The sequence below is a fragment of the Gymnogyps californianus genome, chromosome 5, assembly GCF_018139145.2.
Source record: "Gymnogyps californianus isolate 813 chromosome 5, ASM1813914v2, whole genome shotgun sequence".
NCBI lineage: Eukaryota > Metazoa > Chordata > Aves > Accipitriformes > Cathartidae > Gymnogyps > Gymnogyps californianus.
The window spans coordinates 13,004,111-13,030,236 of NC_059475.1; the positions used below are offsets into that span (position 1 = coordinate 13,004,111).

The 26,126-nt window shown below is 40.7% G+C and overlaps 1 protein-coding gene across 1 annotated transcript in view; it reads left to right on the forward strand.

The window, feature by feature from the left end:
* The window catches only part of SCUBE2 (signal peptide, CUB domain and EGF like domain containing 2), a 43,175-nt gene extending 17,368 nt beyond the window's left edge, over positions 1 to 25,807 (forward strand). Inside the window, exons 11-23 of the mRNA XM_050898177.1 lie at positions 1,455 to 1,571; positions 3,952 to 4,074; positions 4,569 to 4,685; positions 5,295 to 5,381; positions 6,068 to 6,172; positions 7,424 to 7,579; positions 7,944 to 8,147; positions 17,727 to 17,894; positions 20,523 to 20,684; positions 22,472 to 22,669; positions 23,279 to 23,431; positions 24,516 to 24,595; positions 25,370 to 25,807. Coding sequence (XP_050754134.1) covers positions 1,455 to 1,571; positions 3,952 to 4,074; positions 4,569 to 4,685; positions 5,295 to 5,381; positions 6,068 to 6,172; positions 7,424 to 7,579; positions 7,944 to 8,147; positions 17,727 to 17,894; positions 20,523 to 20,684; positions 22,472 to 22,669; positions 23,279 to 23,431; positions 24,516 to 24,595; positions 25,370 to 25,522 — 1,823 coding nt within the window. The 3' untranslated portion in view covers positions 25,523 to 25,807. The remainder of the gene's footprint in view (positions 1 to 1,454; positions 1,572 to 3,951; positions 4,075 to 4,568; positions 4,686 to 5,294; positions 5,382 to 6,067; positions 6,173 to 7,423; positions 7,580 to 7,943; positions 8,148 to 17,726; positions 17,895 to 20,522; positions 20,685 to 22,471; positions 22,670 to 23,278; positions 23,432 to 24,515; positions 24,596 to 25,369) is intronic.
* Positions 25,808 to 26,126: the final 319 nt, after the last annotated feature.

Genomic DNA, 26,126 nt, shown 5'->3' on the forward strand with positions numbered 1-26,126 from the left:
TGTGATCTATGAAAGTATAGGCCTGTAGACAGACTGGAATCACTATTCCCTAAAACATCATAGAGCATTTGATTTTTAGGATGACATGGATTTCTCCTGTGAGACTTACCAAGCATATTTGCTTTTCTGTATAATGGTTTGTACATGTAGAGTTAACAGTCCTGTTTAAGCTGCTTAAATACATTAAAATTTAAAGATCAAAATGATCTGTGGTTTTGGAAAAGTTACAGTATGAAACATGTAAAGCTAATCAGCCAATTGGGGAGGTGAATAATTCCATTTCCTAGACAACCAGCTGACATTAATGGTGAATTTCAGAAAGCTGAACTGACCAACAGAAAATAATTTTCACCTGGGTTTTTGGCGCATTCTTATGCTTTTTAAATCAGACAAAGAAGGACAACTATTTTATATGGAACGAACTTACTATAAAAACATAAGATTTTCAAGGTAGTTTGTGGGTTTTTTAAAATGGAATCTGTTTATGAATGTATTTTAAAGACTTGCGTCTCCCTTTTGTCCCTGTCACTTCTGTTATTTGCCCTAGATGGTTTCAAAAGTGGTATCTTGAAGCATGCCAAAGCCCAGGAAAAAAGGATGATGTACTGTATCAGTGATGTTGATGTGAACTTTTTTGTATCTTGCAACATTCTTACATGGCATGCATAATGTACTAGCACAGAAGTTTTAGGTGCTTTTGATGGTATAATAAACATTCAGGGCCTCAGAAAGTGATGGGAATTTTACTGTTTTACCATTCAATTCACTGAGATCGTGATTAGGCTATTATACTAACTATGCTTTACAAAGAAGATGTGTGCAGTGATTGTAATGCCAAGGAAAACTTTCACTGGAGAAAACAGATATCTCAGCAGCTTTTAGAGACAGACATTAAAGTCTAAATATACAGTATAATGGATCTGTGGAAAAATTCACCAAATTATTCCAGTCATCTGTCTTCATGTGTATCTCAGAACATGGTGATTTTCAGCAGACTTAAATCAGGCACTGCATATTCATATAGAGTTAAAAATGTGGCCTTTGCTTTCATTTATGGGGAAAAAACAAAGTCAATACTTTCTTTTGTAAATCTGTTTCTGCAGAACTTATACAGACTTTTCTTAATGAAATAAGAGTATTGTCAGCGGTCGTCCGTGTGTCGTGTCCGTTGCCCCCCCCCCCCGGAGAGAAATGAATTATTTTAAACATAGTTGTTAAAAATGTAGCAGCAGTTTTCATGTTTGCCAAGAAAAAACTTGTTTGGCAAACTAATTGTTCTTTTGGCAAACTAATTGTGCTTTTAAAAGTTGTCATTTCATTATGTTACATTATTTGCTTTATAAGAATTTGCTTAGTTTACATAAATCTGCACATCTCTCTGTCCGACTTCGTTAGCTCATCAGTGCTCCCTTGTCAGGCTGAAAGATACTGATGTATCCCTTTAAAACTTGCAGACATTGATGAATGCTCTTTTGAACGGACGTGTGACCACACGTGCATCAATCATCCAGGCACCTTTGAGTGTACTTGTAACAAAGGATACGCTCTCTATGGCTTCACACATTGTGGAGGTGAGTTATAAAAAGACACTACAGGCCATGCTGATAGAGTGCTGTTGCCACAGGTCTAATTAACGTCTGCGCAAGACGCAAGCCTATGTATATGCGGTAGGCGTGTAGAGTAAATTTTACGCTTTGCCATGATAAGGGGAGACAGCAAAAGTAGAAACTAATCCTGCTCATTTCTGTCTTTGCTCAAATGATTTTCCCTTCCCACCCTGCATCCAGAAAGCACCTGTGACTATTAGAACAAATTGATGTGTTTTGCACCTGGATATGAAAGCCATAATTTGATAGAATTTTCACATGCAGAAGTGTCATTGACTTCAATGAAAAGTCCGTGGAATAGGACTTAAAGAACAGGAAGCTCTGGATGACTGAGAAAATTACGGTTTTGCAGGTTGCCCTTGTGCACGTGTCAGATCCTCATGTGATATAGATTGGGATTTAGCTGATGTAGTACCATTGATTTACATTGCCCAAGATTAATACTCTTAAATCTTTTACATCTTTCCTACAAGAAAAGTTCAAGGAAAGAGAGAAAGATGTTCACACAACCTCAATGTGTGTCAAGTGTGAATATTTCTGCAACGAATTCCCAGAATTAACATGAGGAAACATTAATAACTGGACACTACTGGAATTAAGCCTGTTTTGTATGAGCTCTAAGCAAGACCTTACTGACTCCATATGCTTACTTAATTCTGAGTAAGACCTATTTATTTCTGAGGCAGAATGAGCACACTTGAACTTGGAGATAACAATTCAGAGATCTCCGTGTGCCTGATCTGTTCTAACCTCTGCCTCTAGAAAGTCTGCAAAGAGATTACAGGGCTACAACATCACTGTTTTATCCTGATGAACAGGGAAACCTATCTGGATGGGGAGTAACACTGTTCATGTGTTCTACTTGCTAAAAGAAGTCTGTTCTCATGAATTCCTCTGCATTAATTCCAGTTCTTTTGGCCACCAATGAGGGGAAGGAACATAGTAAGTCCTTCATTTACTGGCAATCAGAGACTGTGTCAAAGCTGGTAGGGTTACTGAGTATACACCTTCTGACCTGTATGGAAGAAGTCAATAAGTGCTGGATATAATAGGTTGCCATTGCATGCAGGATCCTAACAAAAGGTCAACGAAAACCAAAGATTTGGGCTGATTTTGTGGTATCTTAGGCAGCAGTACCAATTTAAGGTGTTCCCTTCTTTCTCCATTATTCCTCTGCTGCTCATTGCTAGCCCTGCTGTCTCAGTTCTGTTGGTAGCATGTTTTTCCCCTGAAGTCAGCTCAGTTTTGTAATCTGTTTCACAGTGTTTTCTACCAAATTGTTACCTGTCTAGAGGGGGGAGCAAATGGTTGGGGAGAGCAGTGACAAGAACTTGTTATTACCATTGAGAAAGGTGTACGTACAAGTGGGTACCCTCAGTTGCACGAACTTTCTGGGACTTGCAAGAGATTTCTTGATGGCAGCTTTCTAGGTTTATGTATAATTGCCATAAAGGTACTGGAGACAAGTGAAGCAGTCATCGGGGTGGATCTGAGAAGCAGAGACATAGAACTTTGCATTTCCCTTTGTTGAAATTCATGAGATTCCTGTCGGCCCATTTCTCCAGCCAGTCAAGGTCCCTCTGAATAGTGGCCCAACCATCTGGTGTATCAGCCACTCCTCCCAGTTTTGTATCATCTGCAAACTTGCTGAGGGTGAACTCTTGTCCCATCATCCAGGTTTAATGAAGAGGATAAATAGTATTGGCCCCAGTATTGACCCCTGGGATATGCCACTGGTGAATGGTATATTCTGCATCAGCATGCAAATTTGCACCAAAGGCAGTATGTTTGTGTTGTCAGTAGTTTCTCCTCCTATTGGCATTTATCGGGCGGGGCAAGGCGCTGAAGTTGGATAATTGGCCAAAAGGGACAATGGTGATACAAAGGTGTTATTTGCCCACGTGGAGTCAAACAGTGTTCTGCAGCAGTTGTATCTATCTGAGCATTTTGGAGGACTGATCAGTATGAATCTTGTCCATGTTGTCTGTCTTTATTCCAAATTAGAAATATTAATTAACCAGACACAGGCCCTGCAGACTCGATTTGGTCTCCTTTTCTTTGAGTTAATTTGTTATCGTATTGCTGAGGCTGGATTTTTTTTTAATTATGTGGTTTAAGGACATACCCAACATCTCTCCTCTGACAACATTCGATCAATTTTGACACTTATCAAAGGATTTCCATGAAAACAAAACTATTTCAAGGTGGGTGTCCAGATAGCATTCCTAAAATCTGTTCCAAACCCTACTAAGCAGTATTTATGTACATGTTTACCTAGTGGAGTTAGAGTACATAACTTTGGCAAGAGTAACTTTTTAAAAGTATTTCTACCTTTCCTCTATAGATATTAATGAATGTAGCATCAACAATGGTGGTTGCCAACAGCTGTGTGTGAACACGCTGGGAGACTATGAATGCCTGTGTCACTCTAACTACAAATTACACTGGAATAAAAAGGATTGTGTTGGTAAGGTGCCTAGTAAATACGTTTCTACTCCTGATGTGTCTGATGGCCATGTGGTTATAGTCAAATCTGAAAATCTTGATCTGTCCAGTTAAGTGGTATGAGTCATCATTCCAGGTATTCTGCTTTACTTTTTAGTGAGGCATGATGGTACTGATGTTGAAACTGGTAAAGACAAGCAAAAAACCCCCCCAAAACAGGAGATACTTTGAGGGATTTTGATGCTTTCTTCCCTGTGCTTTTATCTAGCTTGTTCTCCTATTTCCTTTTGTTTCTCTGCATGAGAAGGTTTGCTGATGATAGCTTTACCTGAAAGGAAATTACTTATGTGGTGTGATCTTCCAGTGATTCTTATTTTGCTTTGATTTTCTGTCTAAACAGCATATTAATTTCATGGGTGCTCTCAGGTACCAGCTACAAAAGCAGCTGTATGCCTATTTATTAGTAGGGTGTATGTAGATGTTTTACTTCTGTGAGTATTTGTTTTGTGTGTTTAGAGACAAAGGGTCCCTTGCCTGATAATATGTCACCCAAGGTGTTGCTGCACTGCATTAAGAGTGGTGGGAGCGATAGATGCTTCTTAAGCTGCTCTTCAGATGTCCAGGTATTTTATGGTAAGTCAAAAACAAGCATATGATTCTGTAGAGAGTGTAAGAGTAGCAAACATCCTAACTCTCATAGAAGCCCTAAGAAGTAGACAATCAACAGGGACCTTTCATCTTTCACTATAGATAATAAAGGGCTATATCCCTGCCAGTGTCCCAAGAAAGCCCCCCTTTCCTTGTCTTTTATAACCACTCTACCCTCAGATTCCCTTCTCATGACAACTGTCTTTTTGAAGCTGGGGAGGACAGGGCAGAATTCTCCGTGCTCCCTGGGCCATTCCTTAATTGGCCCTGAGAGCTGCTGCTGAATGGGGTGAAGGCATTCCAGCCCTGTGTGGGGTCTGAGATTTTGCTCGTACAGCCCCTCCACCTCACAGGACACAGCATGCAGACTCGGCTGGTGCTTATGGGACAGATGCTGCTTTTCTTCCTGAACCCTTTAAATTGCTTAGGAAGAGACAAGCTCTGATGTGGAGTATTTTATGAACAACATTGTTGAAAAAGGTGAAGATGCTGATGCTGATCAACAAATTAAAAATGTCTTTTATACTACAGGAGTCTTCAGTCTGTGCACAGTGCCTGTGTCTTTACTGTCTATCTGTATGGTCTGTCTGTTAGGAACACAAGATGCCTACACCCTCACCTGTGGCAGGTCATCTCAGCTTAAGAAAAAGCAGCAAAATACAAATGCATCCAGCTGGCTGGGTAATCACTAGATTTACTGTTGCATGATTTGACTGGTTTCTTTTAGTAGATAACTGTGAAATAAGAGTGTTTCTGTTGACTTTCTATCTTCCGTCTCCATTATACTCCCTCTGTTTTTTCTTCCTCTTCCTCATGATTGCAGTTCATGATTACAGCAGGAAGTTCCTCTTGTACTGCTTCATCAGCATCACTCAAACTAAGACTTAACAATAAGGAAAGAGAAAAAGATCAGTAGTGAAATAAACAGCTAGGCCAGGAGTGTCATGTCTCTTTTTAGACATCCAAACTGGACAGTGTTGGCAACGTACAATATGTTTAGGTTGAGCTGTTGGACAGTAAAGTTTAGAAAGCATTTAAAGCTAAACAGATAAGAGGTGCTATTTTATATAGACATGAAGAGTATCTCCTTTGATTTCAGCTAACCTGTATTTGATTTACCCTGCAGCAGATCTGGACTTGATTTTTTTTTTTTTTTTTAAATAAAATCTATCACACTTTGTTCCAGTTCCACTTATGAACCAGCTTCACAGCAGGAGGAAGCTGGCATCTCTTTAGGTTTTCTGTGATGACCGCTTTTTCACTTTATATCAGCATATTTTTTGATGTCATCATTATGATGTGACATTAGGGGTATCTAAATTTTCTATTCCTTATTTAAAATAACATGTCATTGTTTCTTCCTGAAGATACTTCAGCCATCAAGATAAGCGTAACCTTTAAATTAAATGAAGGAAAATGTAGTTTGAAAAAGACTGAGATGTTTGAAGAAGGTCTGGAACAGATGATACCAGGTATGAATATAAAAATGCAGGTAAGCAGGTTAGAGCCATAGCTCAGGGGTTATTAAGTGCTTTCCAGATATGAAGTACACCATAAGCAAACCATAGAGGACTGCAGACTTTCTGCTCTTCACTGACCTCATGAATCACACTCCTTCCCAGCCAGATTCTTCCAATAGTTATTTCAGATCACAGGACTTCCCTGTGACAACCTTACAGTCTTGCTAGGAAAGCCCTTCTCCTTTTTTGTTTGTACCACTGCCAATAAATTCTCAGTAAAATCAACCATTCTTTTAATTATTTTGATTTCTTCCTTTCCTTTCTCTCTCTATCCCTTCTTTCTGTTCTTTCCTTTCTCACCTGCTCCTTACTGTCTGATGCCTCAGTGAAGAATCTCCCGGCCTTTTATGCTGACTCTATTGCCAAAAGGGTTCTTCCTTTTTTCTCTTGTCTTCTTTTTATAATTCAGCAGCCCCAGATGGGCACAGGGAGGTCAGCTCTTCCATCTGTTCCAAGGCAGAAAGTATAGCCTGGGAATTTACAAAATCAGCAGAAAATGAGGAGTAGTACATTTCAACAACAACAAAAAAAAAAAAAAAGCTGCAGGAAGAAGTCACTAAACAATATGATGAATCAGCATGTCAGTTTGTCCTTAGACGAGTAACAGTGAGAAACTACACTAGATGCTCAGTGAAGAGTTATATACTCCAGAACCAAAGCTTATCCAGATGTTTTCTTTAATTAAATCTTACTTCCTCATTGAAACCTTGAAAATGGTCTCCAAATGTCCTGTGTATGCAGCCACTACTTAATTTAAACAGAATTATAAGATAACATGTTTTTCACATGCTTCATATGAGTTCAAAATTTTTTCTCTTGAGTAGCCTGCCTGATGCAGGCAGTGTCATGGTTTTCAGATGCTCTGCATAGTGCAAAGGCAATTCATTAGAACCTGCTAGCAAAACCCAGGGGAAGGCAGGCTGAGCACTGCAGCCAAGCTCTCATCCTAGCAGTGAATCATGCCTCAGACCCACTGCAGTGCTGGAGTCTCAGCCCAGCAGTGCATCTGTAAGTGCACTGGAGTCATGATTCTATGTGAGGGTGTACCAGTTGAGAAACTGGCCAAACTGTTTGTTTACTGGCATGTGGAGTTGATCATTTGCTCCCCTTTAACTCTTCATGAAAACATACGTGCTGAGCACTAGTGAATGTTCAATAACGTAGCTGGCCAAGCTTTTGCTTCCTTTAATTTTGTTCATACAGAGAGACATAATTCAGTTATGGAGAGCTTCCACTATGTAAACCTAACATGCAGCTCTGGCAAGAAAGTTCATGGAGCCCTCAGTAGACTGACAGCGACTAGAGAAACTTTTATCACTGCGGACTTTGAGCTTGAAACAAGCCGAAAGGAGGTGACAGGTTGGTTGGAAAATAATCCAAGGTGTGGTTTGAAGCTTCTTGCCGTTTGCTCCTTAATTTCTGTATTTTTCACTTCTATCTGTATGCAAAATGATAATAAAAAGTATCTCCTGTTTTGAAAAGGAATTTTACTGCTTCAAAAAGAGTGAGGGATGGGAATAGTTTCAAAGATCAAAGCGCTGCCCATAGATTAAAGTCTTGTGGTCTGATTAATTTTCTTCCAGCCTGGTCGTGTTGTCCTTAAGGATTTCAGACTTGTTCACAGAAGTTGCTTTCTCAGTGATTTGCATTGGTTCGTCTTTTGAATTGGGTGGATTTTTGTGCATGGTCACTTATAGCAGCTTTCACCCTTGATACTTTTCAGACACATGTGATGTGCGCTGTGCTCGGAAAAAGACTGAAAAGAGGTTCCGTAAAACCATTCGAACCTTACGGAAGACAGTCAGCAGGGACCAATTCCGCATTCATGTCTCTGGCATGGACCACGAAGTGGCCAGAAAGTCTCTCAAGCTATCAGAGCCGCAGCAGTCTTGTGGTGTAGGACAGATGCATGTGGGTAACAGATGTGGTAAGTAAATGTAAATTAGGAACAAACCATCACCTGTGTCTTACTATTTTGCTCTGGTCTGGTGAGCTTGGGGGGATCATGGGATACTTGTCCAGGAGAGAGGAGGGCTGCGTGTGAAGAAGTAGGGGTTACTGTTTGTGCTACTGAGATGTGCCCCTCTATGTATTTATTGTTGGCAATTGCTGTGTTACAGAGTTGAATAAGGGCACAGTGCATTGCACTTTGTTATAGTTGATGCACAGCCTACAGTAAGCTCAAAGGTAGAAAATGTGGGAGTAACATCAGGCACCAATGGCCTTGACATCACCAGTGTTATTTTTAAGACTATGTTTAATATCCAGTGTTAACACTGTTTCTGAACTTGTGAACATTTCACCTCTCCCTTGTTCCAAAGAAAAGGCTGAGCAGAATTTGATACAGTCACATTTCCTTTGCTGATTAAGGTCTGAGTCCCAGAGAATCTTCATGACAGAGTTACAAATTCATGGAGAATAGCGGTTTTATAGGACACTACTGAGAAAAATCTTAATTATCATGGCACTGAAGGGCATCACCATAATGCAGCCCATAATAAATGCTTCCAAAGCACAAAAGTTAAGGAGAGGGGTCAGATGTTATCTTAACGGGCCTAACAATCACGATGGCTAATTCAGGCTGCAGAGGGTAGGCAGCATGTAGGTGGTTTTGTGAATCAGCAAGCCTTTAAAATGCTTGTCAGATTGAATTAATAAGTCTTCCAGCAGCAACCTATTCGGCCTCAGAATAGGTTTTCCAATCTAGTTTTGCTAACTCTGGAAAAACTTGGATTCATAGAATAGAAAAATGAATTGGTGTTGTTTGAAACATCTGTGCAAGCAAGCAGACTAGGGAATTACTCAGGAATTCTGTTGGAAAAAGCTGTAAGTTTTCTTTTTTTGGTAACATTGTAATAAGTCTGAAAAACTTTGGAAAGTTTACCAAGATGAGTTTCCATGGATGTTTTCAAGCTGTTGTGTTGGATGCTGGAGGAAGGCTTTGAAAAACTGTCTCATTCCATTGTACAGAGCACAGTACGGCTTTCAAGCCATTTGTGATTTCATCTGGAAAAAGTAGCAATGAGTAAACTAAAAATACTGCAGGTAGAGAAGGCAACATGAGCTACAATTAGGAATTGGAACAACAAAGAAACAAAATTTTTTTTAGGTAGCTGCAGAACCAGTTTAATTTCTCATTACAAGTGAGAAGCTTACATGGCATTTCTGTGCTAGTTCAGAGAGAAAGGAGGCTTTTGGAGAATGGCTGGAAAACTCTTTGGTACGGTGAGCATAAATAGCCTGTCCATGGTTAAAACGGAGACACTGAGCATATGAAGACAAATGTTTTGAAGAACAACTTGTAAAAGTCAGGCCTCTTCTGTTGCTGAATTGGTGCCACAGTTTGCTCCGGACATCTTAACAGATACTGCTGTGAGCAGTGGAACTAGTAAGATATGATTCCTTTTGAGTCTCATGCCTTATGGTTCGATTTGCTCATGCCTAAAAAGGTGCAATCACTAAATGAATTTTCCTTTCTTCAGCTAAGTATGCAGACCATATCCTTGTGTAGATTTGCTGTGATCAAACAGGAGGTGGAACTTGCACCACAGCCTTTTAATTGCACGGATGCTAAGAAGATCTCTCTCCTCCACTTGCATGTTCCCTACTTATTTACATTAAACGTACAGAAACTTAGTATCTTTGAAACCTCTCTGCATCCTTTGTCAGATTGCTGGAAGTTGGAAAGAAAGTTCACTAGTTGCTGAGGGGACATAAAAGTACACACAGAGGCAGTGTTGTTACATACGCCTCATTTCCTTAGAAAAAGCTGATTGTCCCAGTGTGTATGGTAAAGGCGGCACTGGGCAGCTGCTGCTGCTGCTTTGACTGCCAGTCAGAAGGAGCTAAGAAATAGACGGGGGAGAAGAGAATGGAGTGGGAACAGTGTGGAAGAAGAGGAAGAAGCTAGCTCAGGGATGTGCATGGAAGAGTCAGGGGGTTTTGTTTTGATCTGATTGTTTTGCAGATTGTTTGAGAACTTCTGGACAGGATTGGGGCCCTGCTTATGTAGACATGCTCATGATTCTGGGGAGAAAGTGACTCCATAGCAAGAGATACCAGGTCAGCAGATGGATTCAGTGCAGGTGGTGGATGTGGTCTCTGGACAGGCAGAGAACTTCGGCAAAGGGATTTTGCTCAGTCTGACCAGAGGAGCAGGAAGCAGTGAGGGAACAAAGTAACTCTAGGGACTTACAAGTCTTTTGTGATGCAGATAGTGAGTGAAGTGTGGGTTTCAGTTCATTGTTTTCAAATACATTTTTTAAAACAAAATACTTGGAGTATGGCTAGGTTAGATACAGTTTTATTGATTCAGACAGTCTTGTACTGGTCCTCTTCCTGTGGTAGACTTCCTGGCACAGCACTGTCTGAAACATTAGTTGTACCTGAGCAGCACAAGAGGGAAAGTCCAGCTCCTGCTCTGACAGCTTTTGTCTTGGGTAACTGGTCTGCAGTTGTAGCAGTAAGCTAAACTTCATTTGGTTTCATGCTTTTGGTGAGGTAGTACTTTTCCTCATTTTCCTGTCTTAACTCCTACTGTCCGCAGTGGGGCACAGCACAGAATAAAAGCTCCAGAAAGACACCAGGAACAGATTAGATGTGATTTCATAGGTATTTCATCATTCTTAATATGCTGAACGGTTGCATGTGTATGTCTGCTGTTTTTTAAACAGCTGTTGATGGTAAAAGGGAACTCACTGCTGATTCCGAGGGGTAGTGTATTTTATTTCAAGTTTGCTGTTTAACATACAGTTGTGTTTGGGATTTTCTGATGCTTTAGAGGTTCAAGTGTTGCATTTGTCTACCTTGTTATGTGCGAGCTCTGTATCAATGAGTAAGCATATTTAGCATTGGCTCACGTTGATTAATTCCATGAAGTCCTGTGAATGGTTTCCAAGGAGCAACCAGCAGTAGGTCTCTACTAATGTATATCACAGGAAATGCATACAGCAAAATGGAAACTTCGTCAACCTTCCCAGAGAACTGGATTCTCATAGCAGGAGTGTTATCTTCCCACACTAAAGTAAATCTTATGGTAAAAAACATGCATATTTGAATGGCAGTGCTTGAAGACTGGATGAACCATCTGAGGATGCTGGAAATGATACGTGCTTCTTCAAGAGATTTGTCTTGGGGAGAATGCAGTTTCATTCACCAACCTGGCTACAAGTATTCGTTCTTCAGTATGAGCTAGACTTCAGACAGATTTAACAGCCAAAGACCAACTGTTTAAATACTAGCAATTCCTTATCAGAAACTGATTCACCAGAAACCTCCATATTGAAAGAGAAGTTGTTGATATCTGTTGGGACCCTTTTGCCCTCAGGCACTTTCCGCTGAGGGAGAAACAACAAGCATTTTAACTGCTTTTCCTTTGCTTAAAACCCTCTCATACCTTGATCACATCCCATGGAGTTGAAAGTACACCTTGCCTGTTCCATTGGGTATTTTTTGTGTTGGATACATGAATACTTTAAGAGATGGAAGGAGGCAATGAAAAGCACCATTCCCTGAAATTGCTGCATAAAAGGACATGTGAGCATGCCCTTGCTGCACGGTAGTCACAAGTGGATTCATCCAAAGAGCTGTCACTTCAGAGAACAGCAAGCATGAGCAGCACTGGTATAGACACTGCTCTGATGTAAATGCTGAGCAGCTTTATCTTGTGTGGGATATCTTGTGTTGATGCATTTCATTGCTCAGCATTCAGCAGTTTTGTCCCCTTAGTTTAGATGATGCAAATAAAATATTAACATTTTGTACAAAATGATGAACCACATATCAAAGTTTAGATGTGGTACGATACTGGCATTATAAAAGCATGAGAGAGGTATTTAAAGAGAAGAGCAAAGTGCTGCCTGCGTTTGCAGTTGTTACAATTAATAGTTGTGTTACACAACAGAGAACTGTATGTTGCATTTTTTTTTTTTTTTTTTTACAATTTTATAAAAATCTGACAAGAAGAAATGAATTATCAAATGGGAGAAAGGGTGCTATTTTTCTGCTAACCTGCTTGCTCTGACAATCATAGATTTAAGACATAAATTCTTAGGATGCGTAACCATCTCATGTGACCTAAATGTGTGAACCACTAAAACACAATAACTTAAAGGATGCCGCTTCAGAATCAATTTGCATCAGTTGTTGGTGATTTTCCTTATAAAGTCAAGGCATCATTCTTAAGAAAATGGTGAATTGGTGGATCATGACCTCCTTTATGAGGTTCACCTTCTCACCACTGAGATACTACAGCATTTGTCTATAGGAGCAAATGCTCAAAGGCTAACGTGTTGAAAAGAGGGGAAGAGCCTTTAAATGTCTTTGTAACTGTTAATCCTGGTTCCCTGTGGGCCCCTCTCTTCCCCCCCCCCCGCCCCCCTTCTTGTTTTTGCATCAGAAAAGCTTTCACATATTTTTTTTTCTTTAAAACAGCTGCATGAGACTCAAGACCGGTTTTTAATGGGTATTGAAGACAAACAAAGACAGTGGCTGCAGAAATGAAGTCTACTAGAGGCAATTGGTTCTTTGTTCATTTGGAGAAAAACAATCAGGTTTCTGAAAAAAGAGCAAAGCCAGCCAGTGGAATTCTGATTTAATGTCATTATTTGCAAATCTTCAGATCTTGTTTCGACTGGGTATTTCCCATGTGTCAGGTGGGACCATGCAGTTTCTAGTTTTGTGAAATGAAACTCAAACTTTTTTGGTTTCATTTAAGCAAATGACAGGAAAAGTTTGAAGTCTCAGAGGTGTTTCTTGGTTTTTTTTGTTGTTTTTTTGGTTTTTTTTGAGAGGGTTCATTTGTGTCATCCTAATTTCATGCACAGTCCTATGGATTTCCATGGGATGATTTCTGTGTTGACATAATGTCCCTATAATTAATGTTACTGTAATTGAACCTAACACCAAGTCTGTTTGTTGTGCTAAATTGGGCCCTGGTGAGTGCTGTGAGCTTCTAAACAGGCTTTCCTCATTACCCCTGCTCTGTGCTCCAGTGGGGTTAGATGAGTGGCCTGTGTTTGGAACATTTCTAGGTGGAAGGTGGGGAGGAACTGGGAGCAGTTTACAGGGAATGTGTTTGTGGATCAAACAAGTGTCTGGACACTTATACCACTTTGAAAAGCTTGGTTTGATATAGTCATGTGAGGAAACTGATATATTTAAGACCTTGAGGCATTAAAGCTTGGGCATCACTTGGAGTAATTTTAATATTTGCATTGAATAATGAGTATTCGTTAGACTGTGAATAGCTAAATCTGCATCTGGATGTATTAACCTCTTTTCTCGTACGCACATAGGATCTATTAAGGCTTGAAATGTTTTGTGCGTCTCAGAAGTCATAGCGGGGGAAAGAAAGGGTTATGCATTTTTCTAGGCAGTGCAATATTTAAAACTTAATTTTCCCAGTCTCTGTATTTTACATACTTTATAAACTTAATCCAGAGTTGCTTGCTTTTTTCAAGTCTCATTGATTTTGAATTGAGCATGGGTGCCTAACACCCTTGAGAATAAGGCTCATTATTGCATGTAGTAACATCAGATATGAATATGTGTGGAGTACCCTCATAGGCCTACCATCTAGGCCTAGTCTCTCCAGTTCCAGGAGGCATAGCACATATGCTGCTTCATAAACCAGTGACATCCATTGTAAAAGCAACTAGTGTTCCCCTCGCCTGCTCTGTCTTGGAAGGCCACTCCACACGCTGGGGCTCTGATAATGATGTGAAGTGATTTCTGAGCATAGAGTGGCCAGCTAGGGTGGTGGTGTCCTGTGAACCCAAACCCCATGGACACACAGAACAAGCCCATTGCTCGTCCAGCTGGACTCCTCTGTCAGCCTGGTTTGTCGCCAGCAAGATGCTGTTGCCCAAACAGATATTTTTAAGCAGTAGTTCATACTGAAAGAGCTGGGTAGTGATTACATGGCTTTCTCTCCATGTTGGGTCAGCCTGTCCTCTGTCCTCCCACTTGATCCTTTTCTCTCTCCAAGCTAGTTCACAACTGTAACCACCACACTGTACACACCTTTTTTTCAGCTGGTTTTGCACACTCTATTACAGTGGTGGTAGCTAGTTGGACTTTTTTTTTTTACAGTTTTCTTTCTGTTGTTGCCACCTTTTAAGAAAATCAAAATGAAATACTTGAATTGATTGGTTCAGATCAAATGGAAAAGTTTTGTTTTGGCCCAGGTTGATTTTACACAGTGTCGTAGTTCAACCCCAGCCAGCAACTAAGCACCACGCAGCCGCTTCCCCCTCCCAGTGGGGTGGGGAGGAGGAAAGAAAAGTAAAACTCGTGGGTTGAGATAAGAACAGTTTAATAACGAAAGTAAAATAAAATACACTACTAACTAAGAATAATAATAATAATATTATAATATTAATGAAAAGTAATATAACAAAAAAAGAGAAATAAAACCCAAGAAAAGACAAGTGATGCACAATGCAGTTGCTCACCACCTGCTGACCAATGCCCAAGCAGCAATCCGCCCCTCCTGGCCAACTGCCCCCTGGTTATATACTGGGCATGACGTTCTATGGTATGGAATAGCCCTTTGGCTAGTTCAGGTCAGCTGCCCTGGCTATGCTCCCTCCCAGCTTCTTGTATACCTGCTTGCTGGCAGAGCATGGGAAACTGAAAAATCCTTAACTTAGGATAAGCGCTACTTAGCAACAACCAAAACATCAGAGTGTTATCAACATTATTGTCACACTAAATCCAAAACACAGCACTGTACCAGCTACTAAGAAGAAAATTAACTCTATCCCAGTTGAAACCAGGACACACAGTTCCTGCCTTTCACTGTCTCAGCCCTGTGTTTCTTCTGTGGGCACTGTCACAGGCATAGCCTACCATCCTGCTGACCTGTCACAGTGCATCCCTGGGGCAGACAGTGCAAGTGGAAGACAGGAGAAAATGGGGCCTGAAGCAGTTGGAGTGTAGCTCCAGTGCAGCTTAATGGACCTCAGATTAACACTGCGCAAAGTTGAAGCAAAATGTCAGCCTTCTTTCAGTACACAGAAACTGCCAAATTGCAGAAGTCCTGACAGTTGATCAGCTCTAATACTTGTGTAAACGTAGTCTTTGTATCACCTTGCACTTTATCTAGTAGTCTAGCTGCTGACCGCCTAATTTGGCTTTGAACCCACAGACACAAAATGTTAGTGACTTGATATTTTTTTCTTCTTGCTAGTTAGCTGAAGTGTGGGAACATACTGTGATGGGGAATGAGAAAGTTGTGGTTTACGCCCTGATAAAACTTAACAGGATGAGGAAGGACAAATAACTTGTGACTCTTGCCCCAGTCCTCAGAATCCTGGAAACCAAAAATTAGCTGGAGCTCACAGTGTGTCTCAGTGTGGAGGTAAGGCACAGAAACAGTCCATCTGATGCTTCTGCCCCATCTTTCTCTTGCTCTTACAATTCAGTCATGCATGCATCTAAGAATGCCCCATGTTGAGAATCTCAGTGATGTCTGAGGAGATCTTTTTAAGTTTACTTCCTCAATGCAAATTTTCAAAAATTAGGCACTTTGCTAAATAATCCTAGAAGATTTAGATTAACTAAGTTTTATTCCACAGGGAGCTCTACAATTTTACAACATGCGGTTTTAAGGCTAGTAAGGTGCAGATGATAAGTTGTCAAGAGAGATCTGATGGGATAAGGTCTCAAATGTAACATTTCCACATAAGTTTGGTTCCTGCCTGGGACAGGTTTCCTTTGAGCTCTGTTAGCCGACCTGCTGTTATGCTGGGCTCTGAGCAAGTTCAGAAAACCTGAAGTACAGTTTTAAGGTTGAATTTGTATGGTTTTACATGTGTGAATGTAAAGTAGCATTCTGTTCAAAACAAAAACAAAACAAAGATGTGCACACACACACAGCCCCAATGCAAAAAACCCAAACCACCCCAAACTTGACGTGATTAAAATGAAGCGAAAAAGACAGGTTAAGGGAAGATAGCAGAGAGCAGATAGCCTCTAGTGAGGCCACTCAGAGCATTGACTTCTCATAGAGCCATAGAGTTTTTTGAGGGAAGGAGATTTACACTGGTCTTTCCATTGTTTCTGGATTTCTGAAGTCAGTAGCCACTTCTCAAAATCACTTTTACTAACTTTGATTGTCTTTCCTTGTCACAGAATTGTAAATAGTGCTCTTTTCTTACCTTATTAGGAGTGCTGCAATGACAGCCTTAATTCATTCTTGTTTGTTGAGTTGCGCAAAGAGTACAGAGATGAGTGTCCTGTAGGAATGTTTATAAAATGAAGAGAGGCTTGAAAAGTATGGGAGCAAATGAATGTGTGTCCTTATGAGAGCAGAAGTGACATGTGGTGGAAAAAGTTAGAAGCAAGAGCTAAGACTTCCTCACTAGCTTTCATTGATAAGCTACAGAGCATTGCTTAACCTGCTGTATTTTATTTTTAAGCTAAGGAGGAACACTCACTATTCCACTCAGTGTATCAGCCATAAACAAAACTCTTCATCATTGATCATGACCGGTAGTTAATGCCCTGCTTGTTGTTAGTCATATATCCTGAAATGAAGCCAAGGCCAATTTAACTTCCTAACAAAACAACTATTCACCGAGTGATTTATTGCTGCTATAAACTAAAACTAACAGTTTATTATCGTAACAGGTCTTTAAAAGGACAGAATTTTTCAGCACAGCTGAACAACTGCAACAGTGTTTTGTGCCTTTCCAGAGCAGGGTAATTATTAAATACGGGCACTGAAGCAGTTCTTTTGTGAAAAGTTTGAAAACCGTAATTTTTCAAACATACTCATAAATATTGCTGGGCTTCTTAGATAATATTGAGCTGTGTGTTTAAGTAAAATCAGTTGGATTGAGTTAGTGCTATCTATGCACCATACAGAACACAGCAATCCAGTGCACAGATAATCATTATCCAAGTTCCGGTATCAGAGTAATGGCAAGAATATTTCTGCGTTAAAAGTCTTTGAGGCACGCATAATGTTTAGTTTAGTGAACTTGCACAATTACTTCTTGCGCTTGAGGTTTTCACACAATTCAGTAACACCAATGGTTATGTAGTATGAATATTCAATAATATTAAAATTCTTATAGAAATCTGGAAGTACATTTTTGGCATCTTAGGTTCAGTACTAAATTATTTCATTTGGAAGGAGTCCAAGAGTTCTTTAGCTAGAAAGGGGAGATAATCACTACGTAATTGTACTGTACAGATTAACAGAGAGTACTGGACAGGCCTAGTGTCCAGTGTAGCCTTGTAACAAAGCATGAAATCCATTCCAGCTCACAGAAGAGCTCGCTAGCACCAGAGGTTATCAGTGTCTGTTTCAGTTTCACAGGGTACATTGCATGTATTAAGTTCTATCTGTTGCTAGCATTCAGTTCTGAAACCCTGGCTTCCACTTCCCAAGTAAAGAGGAGAGTAGTTTCACCGTGGGGTTTCAGGTCCTGTGCAGGCTCACTAACATACCTTTATCTTTAATGTACAGGTTGAAACAAGTGTGTTCTTTCTCTTCTAGACCAGTGCTCACCAGGTGAATATTCTCCTGATGGCTTCAAACCCTGTCTGCCGTGTCCCCTTGGAACATACCAGCCTGAAGCTGGAAGAGTGTCCTGCTTTCCCTGTGGAGGAGGTCTAACAACAAGACATAGCAGTGCATCCTTGTTTCAGGACTGTGAGACCAAAGGTAAGGTCAAGATTTATTTGATGAACTCCATTGCTCTGAGGCAAAAGTAACTGCTGCTGCTACAAGTGGGACGTTCAAAGAAGGGTCATTCTCCTTTCAAGGATCTCTCCTTCCAGGGGTCTCATAGTTGGCTAGCCTGCCCTGGCTGCAAGGAAACTCAATAAAGCCTCGATGCTTTTTATAACTGATTTTTATACAAAACTTGAGAAGAGTTTGGGAGATACATGGAAGTTGGTCAGTGAAGTTGTTCATCTGTGAAGAGTCATATAAAGGAACAGCAGGAAGAAAAAAAGCCTCAAGAAAAAAATCAAGACCAGTATGCCTTATTGACATTTTGGGTTTGAGCACAGCAGCAACATGAAAATGTGAAGGAGGGAATTGCAGTCCTGGAGGATAAGTAAGAAAATAGTTTCTTCATGTTCATAATGAGAAACTGGCTTAGATGCCTTGGGATATACCTGAAAAGCTAGCATTCAGCTTAACCCTGCAGTACCTCAGACAGCCCTCTAAATTTGATCACAGTGGAGCTGACATGCAATCAGCTCCCAAGGTTTCCTCACAGGAGTGAAAATCAGGTGGGGATCATATCTTTAAAAATGAAGGAATTTCATTAGCATCTTAGTTATCTAAAATGTAAAAAGCTGAAAGACAGCTACGAAATTGTCTTTGAAAATGCTGATAAAAATATGTGTCCATGGAGAGACATTAAAAGTTAATCAGTGTAATGGTTTGCTCAATGTCTTAAAGCATGGGTAAAAGAACATCACTTATATCAAAATCGCCTGAAGAAAAAGTGTTAATAGAAAATCTGCTTCTGTAGAGTAGAAATAAGGGATAGAAATAAGGTCCTGATGCAAACATTGGTAGTGGTTTGGATTAAGAGATCTCTCTAGTGTCAGTTAAGACGTGTTTACTATTGAGAATTGCAACATAATAGAAGAATTTTGCAGTATGGTTGAAGAATTAATATTACTGGTAATAATGTGATAGCTAATAGATTTCTTCAGTGAAGACTCACTGAATCACAAATGCTGTTGTTTCATACTTAATTTTGCAAAGTTAGAGCACTAAAAAAGCCACGTTAAAAACCTTGGATCAAGATAAGAGGAACTGATTTCAGTTTTATTTAACATAAACAAAACCAGGTTTATAAATGAGGTTCAGTTTTCAAATTAGAGTGGAGATAAAAGGAATTTTTTGTATTAACTGGAATGAAGAGCTCAGGGATTTGTGTGTGGAAAAGGCCACGAGACATGGAATCACAGATGCAAGAACTATTTGGAACTTGTATCTGAAGCATTTGGATTGGGGGGTGGAGTGTGTAGGGAAGGACTCCAGGCTGAGCTAGCTTACAAAGCTCAACAAGACTAGAGTTATTTGGGAGTAAGCAGAGCTTAAAAGGAATAGAAAAAAGGGACTGTGCAGCACAGAAAACTCCATTTGAAAGGCAAGGTAGTAAATTATTTTGATGTTGAGCTGAGAGAGGTAAACTTGCCAAATGAGGTAAAAGGAATAGGAAAAGATTTTATTTTAATTTTAGTCCCACAAAGAAAAAACACAAGGAAAAAGAAGCAAGGTGGTGATGGAGTTAAGAGCAAAGATAATATACGGCTGATGCTCTTGACTGCTTTCTGTCAGGTTTCAGTACAGATGATGATGGGCATAGATGCAGATGCAGAATAGCTAAGCAAAATCAAATGAAAAGAAGAGTATTAGAGATGTAAGCAAAGGTGTTTGGGGTCCCGTATTCTCAGATTGCAATGAGAGAAGAAAATCTTCGTGTCTGCATGCAGGGAACTAGAAAAAAAGTTGCAAGTCTGCTGGACAGGATTTTTCCCCTATGTCTGTCTATCTCATGTCTAAAACTTCCATAAAATGTGTTACGTTTGTGAAAGAGTTTGTATGTCAGAATGGGTGATATTGCTTTGGTGATGCAGGAGGTACTCTCAGCAAGCCCTGTGAGGGCTATAGCTTATGTGTGTAGCTAACATGGTGATTTGCATGACGTGATGAAATAAAGTAACAGCAGATCTGGTGGAGGTGGATGTACGCTGAGTCATGGCCTGTTGTTGCAAGACTGTGTGATCGTGAGAGAAGGCAGCAATATACCAGCTTAGTCACTAACATTGATGCAGTGTGCCACTTGTAGAGGGCCAAAGTCTTTCACCTTTGCTTGTGGTGAGCTGGTCACAGGGGTATACTAGGATGCAGCAGCAGTGCACATGCTGCTTGGCATAAGCTGGCAAGAAAGAAAGGTTTAGTTAGTATTTCCACATACAGTTCATCTTCCAAGTCAAGTATCAGTGGCTAGACCATTTGGTAACACACTGTTCTACTTGGTGTCCTGCTTACAGAATCATGGTGATTATACTCACTTCCCCGTATCTTTTGTTACTGCTTTCACACAGAACTGCCCTATAGTGTTGTGTTTGGGACTTTTGAACTTGCACAAAGTGACCTGATAAACTAAAATCTGTTCAATTACCTCTGCTTTATTACCCTCATAGTTTATGAATATGGCATTTCAGTTATTGAAATTATACTACATCCTATAAAAATGCATAAAATCACATTCTAATGTGCTACTGCCACTTTTTTAACCATGCTGCATATTTAATTACTCTCCAGTTCAGTGCTCACCTGGCCATTTTTATAATACCACAACTCATCGGTGTATTCGCTGCACAGTTGGGACATACCAGCCTGAGTTTGGACAAAATTACTGCATTTCATGCCCTGGAAACACCACTACTGATTTTGATGGGTCAACAAATATAACACAGTGCAAAAGTAAGTATAGCAAGATGGTTTTAAAGATCTCTTACAAATAAAAAGACTGGGCCATTAATATTCAGAGTGGCCCTAAGGGCAAAACTTAGCTTTGCTCCAGGGAGCTTGGAAAGAAGGCAGTGGTGTTGCTCCTCTTTTGCTGCCTGCCTGCATCTCATCCCACATGGCTTGCTGAGGTCCATGAGAGACCATTTCTGCAGACTGGTTCCATCATTCTTGTTAAGGTAAGTGATGATTGCGTCTTGCCAGTTGGTGCTGGGTCACTCTGGGTCTTGCAATTAAATCTTTTCTCCCATGATATAGCAGACAGTTTGTGTTCTTGCCACCCTGATTTCTTTCCCTTCTATTAAAAGGAATGGAAGTTGGCTCACAAAACTTAATAGTTCTAGTAACCATTTCTTAATAACAACCTTTGAAAGAGGCAATTACAAAGAGAACCATTGTTCTAGGTTATGGTAGCTGTAGTGTAGGGAGCTGAGGATAAATTAAAGAGGGAGAATAAAGGGCAGAGAGGCGACTCCTCAGAAGAACCTCTGGAGATGCTTATATACACACAGACATATATACACATACATACATAGAAATATGTTTCTGGGAACTGCATGTCTCTCACTTAAAGAATCCGTTCCCTGGGCATGTCACTGTTATGGTGCTGTAGTGCCCAGACCCTTGTGGCCACACAGAGTTGGGGAGCACAGGCAAAGCATTCTGCACTGGGGTTCACCCTTTCTTACTGCCAGCAATGCTGACCTGTGCAGAGAAAGGGCTGCTATACTCCCTATTTTGTGCTGCTTCAGGCATGGTGCCTGAGCAGAGGACCTCAGACTCCAGTTAGACTTCAGCTGTGTCCTGGTTTTGGCTGGGATAGAGTTAGTTTTCTTCTTAGTAGCTGGTACAGTGCTGTGTTTTGGATTTAGTGTGACAATAATGTTGATAACACTCTGATGTTTTAGTTGTTGCTAAGTAGCGCTTATCTTAAGTCAAGGATTTTTCAGTTTCCCATGCTCTGCCAGCAAGCAGGTGTGCAAGAAGCTGGGAGGGAGCATAGCCAGGACAGCTGAGCCGAACTAGCCAAAGGGCTATTCCATACCATAGAACGTCATGCCCAGTATATAACCAGGGGGCAGTTGGCCAGGAGGGGCGGATTGCTGCTTGGGCATTGGTCAGCAGGTGGTGAGCAACTGCATTGTGCATCACTTGTCTTTTCTTGGGTTTTATTTCCCTCTCTTTTTTTGTTATATTCCTTTTCATTACAATTATTATTATATTTTTATTATTATTAGTTAGTATTATATTTTACTTATTAAACTGCTCTTATCTCAACCCACAAGTTTTACTTTTTTTTTCCCGATCCTCCTCCCGTCCCACTGGGAGTGGGGAGGGGGAAGCGGCTGCGTGGTGCTTAGTTGCTGGCTGAGGTTAAACCATGACAAGCTGATACTTCCATAAAAACGTTCTGTCTGGTACAAGCAAGTGGGCATCCTTGCTTTACCATTTCTATGTCTTCTTACAACTGCCTTGCCGCTTGGCTGGGGCTTGGTCAATAGCACCTGCTGTGTTGACAGGGATTAGTCTGTATTTTTATGTCTCAACATTGATTAAAACACAAAGGCAGAAGCAGGCAGCAGTGTGAAGTGAAAGCTGGTAAAGAGAACTGAACATGCATCAGATGCAAACAGAAAAGCTTGTGTGTCCGTCACCCATGTACTGTTTCTGACAGTGACTGTAGAGTGAGCTGTAGGATGACCTTGTTTTGCCTAGTCTTGCATACTGTATTGCTTTTTCAGATAGGCAGTGTGGAGGTGAACTAGGAGATTACACTGGATATATTGAATCACCAAACTATCCTGGGGACTATCCTGCAAACACTGAGTGCACTTGGAATATTAACCCACCGCCAAAGCGCCGTATTCTGATTGTGGTTCCAGAAATATTTCTACCAATAGAAGATGAGTGTGGAGACTACCTGGTGATGCGAAAAAGCTGTAAGTCTGAAATACCTACTGAGGCATATGGTATCTATCTCAGTGTGCAACAAAGGTTTCTCGCATGCATTGCTGTTTGCATAAACTAAAGGTAGCCTGTCTGGCCTCTACTTAAGAGTAGAAATTTCTTTAAATGACAGATTGAGAAATCCTGTTTGGTAATGCTGCTCCATAGGTTCAGGTGAAACAAGGGTGCAAGGCTATGATGTGTCAGTGAACTCTGAGAGAAATATTGTTAAATATTGTTAAGAAGGGGTAGATGGTTCAAGCTAACTAGTCATGAATTATGCTAAGCAATTCTAGCCTGGGTTAGGAAAGAAGAGATGCTTGCTAGTCCCTACAGGTGCCTGATGTGTGAATAAACAGCTTCAGTTTCTAGTATAGGCACATCCTTCAAACAGTAGACTGTTTTTTAGGAAAAGAGAAAATATTTCTTGACCAAGAAGTCACTCATTGATAGCCTGCCATCCACTGATGGCCTGCCACATTTTGAGGAGTTTTCTTAACATCAGCAAACATTTCTTGTCATGGTAGTTTAGCCTATTTTCTAATTGTTCATTATTATGAAGCGTTGTCAGATGACTGCCTATTGTGTGTTTTCTTTGAAAGCTTCTTCCAACTCAGTGACCACATATGAAACCTGTCAAACCTACGAACGCCCTATAGCTTTCACTTCTAGGTCTAAGAAGTTGTGGATCCAGTTCAAGTCGAATGAAGGGAACAGTGCCAAAGGATTCCAAGTTCCTTATGTAACATATGATGGTAAGCGGATGTGAGCTGCTGAGCCTATGTGGACTAGTGCAGCTGCAGCAGTGCAGAACTCCTTGTGGACTCCTTGACCCTGCTAAGCAGCAGGGTAACCCAGTGCTCTCAGCAGTGTTGCTATCGGACTACTTCCAGTAGCTGTTTTCATTTAAAGCTAGTTTAAGGAATTCTGCATTCCTGCATTCCTGTTTAGATCTTCCACAGACCTAAACAAAGAGCGAGGATTCTGGGGTCTGACCTACAAAATGCAGAGCTCAGAGCTACAATCTGAGTTTTATGCATTTTTGTGCCTTCTCAGTTCTGGGTTGCTTCAAGTGGCAGCAGAGTGTCCCCAGTGAGGAACTGGGCAGAGCCCAAGTGCCTCTGATTTATTGTGTTGCTGCTACCATCTGTAATCCAGTACTAGATAGCAAAATACCTATATTGAAAAGAACCTTGAGGGGCAAGAGTTTCACCCTATCCCTGTCAGAGTCACCAGGAGTGAAACTGGAGCTGAGGCTTTGCACTTCAGCATAAGTGATGTGAAAATGATATGGCAAGTTTCTGTTCACACTGGATTAACTGTGAAGGAGTCATCCTCGCTGTGGTCTGCAGAGTTTCACCAACAGTGGATAATTAATTTTTCAGGGGAGACCTCTCCTTTTGAAGCGTTTTAAGTTTTGATTGACCAGGGGGTTTGCCTTTTAAGAAAGCTTCCTCTTACCTCTTTTTTTTTTTTTCCCTTCTTACTGTAGAAAGAAGTCAATAACAGGTTGTGGGTATTTACAGATAAGTTTCTGCAGTGCAGTTGGTTTGAAGCAGGCTGCTTGGTTACAGTATGCACTACGATCCTAGGTGCATTATGATTTCTTTTGCTTTTGACAGATTGATGCTGAGCAGCTCAGCAGAGTACACTGTTTTCATAGTAAACAGTATTTGTAGTTTCTTTACAGAAGAGCATTTTGACTATTTCTGACTGCTAATATGAGGGCCAAGTACCACTGGTTCTTTTTGGGGTAGGGCTTACGTGTGTAACCAAGGGAGGTATTGAGTATGTAAGTGAAGTGAAACTGCAAATTACTCTCTTGTGCATTCCCCATAGAGGATTACCAAGAACTAATAGAAGACATTGTTCGGGATGGTAGACTTTATGCGTCTGAAAATCATCAAGAAATACTTAAGGTATATTCCTTCCACTAAATATGTTGGTTTTGATTGAAAATGACAGTTTTGTGCCGGTGAGTTGCCTCCTGCTCTGCATCAGATCTGTTCCTTGGTGCACTAGACACATGCTACTTCAGGGAAGCGGGGTGAATCAGCACATCCTGATTGTGCAGAGCAATGGATATGAGACCCTTTGCCCAGGGGGATTAAACGTGGCTCAGACCTACTATGGAAATCTATGGTGAAGATAGCCCCTCGAGCCTCACATAGGCTGTGCTGGAAGGAATCAGTGGAGCAAACTGAGGGACATGGGATTTAATCTCTTGGAGAAGCACTTGGTGCTGCTACTTGTAGCCTGTAGATTAGTAAGGGCTTTTCCTCCCTGGGCGAAAAAAATCTTTTTGTGGATTTCACTTCTCTGACCTTGGTTAGGGGACAGTTGCATGGGCAAGTTTGAGTGCATGTCATCCCAAATAAACCTTTCTTTTGCTGGATATCAGATCCAGTGTGTGTGTTTTGTGTTTTGTTTTGGTTTTTTTTTTCATCTGCTGTTCTTGGAAGTAGGAGGAGGGGAGAAATCCTAGTGCCGCTAATGACGAATGTGAAACTCCAGTGACTCCCCTGGGGCCTGAATGTCAGCCTTGCTCCACTAGTTTCTGAGCCCCTGAAACACTAGTACTTGAAAAGTAAAATGCCCATAATTTTTTATGAGTTAATCAGTCATTAAGCTTTGGTAATACTGACCCTAACTCCTCTGTGGAATTACTGTAAAATCTGCTTTCCTTTTTCTAGGACAAGAAACTGATAAAAGCATTGTTTGACGTGTTAGCGCATCCACAGAACTACTTCAAGTACACAGCCCAAGAGTCAAGAGAGATGTTCCCAAGATCCTTCATTCGGCTGCTGCGCTCTAAAGTTTCCAGATTTTTGAGACCTTACAAATAGTTGGCACTGTACTTAAAAAAACCTAACTAGCCCTGAGCATGCACAGGGGGGTTGTGGTAGGTGGGGCTGCTTTCTGTGTTTTACACACTGGCAGAGAAACTCCAGGGAAGCTTGCCAGCTCCATTCTTGGCAGAGTTTGGCTTTCTCGGCTAATATAAATATTTTGGTGAACAGAATTTTGATTCTTTTCCAGATAATACCTTTTGGGTACCAAGGATACTTCATGGGTTGTCTGAAATAGAGACTGCCCATAATTTCTGTAACTGAATGGTGCCAAGCAGAAGTTTGTAGAGCCCTGCCCTGTTGCTTCATCAGTAACTCTAAAAGCTAATGAGGACAGACAGGCTAAGTAGTGTGGTTTGGGACGAACTCTGGGCTGCCATTAATGCATATTACCTCAACAAAGCTGGGTTCATGTTTGGTCTCGCTGAAAATGAGAAAAAGATTGATGTCTCTCTTAACTTTTGCTACGCAGGAAATTCAGAGCTAAGATTGAAATAGTTTAGTCCAAACCAGTGAGTCCAAGAATTGCACAAGGTGTAATTTTTCTCTGAACTATATGTTGTGTGACGCATATGGAGGAATAAGCAAAGGGCTGAATATT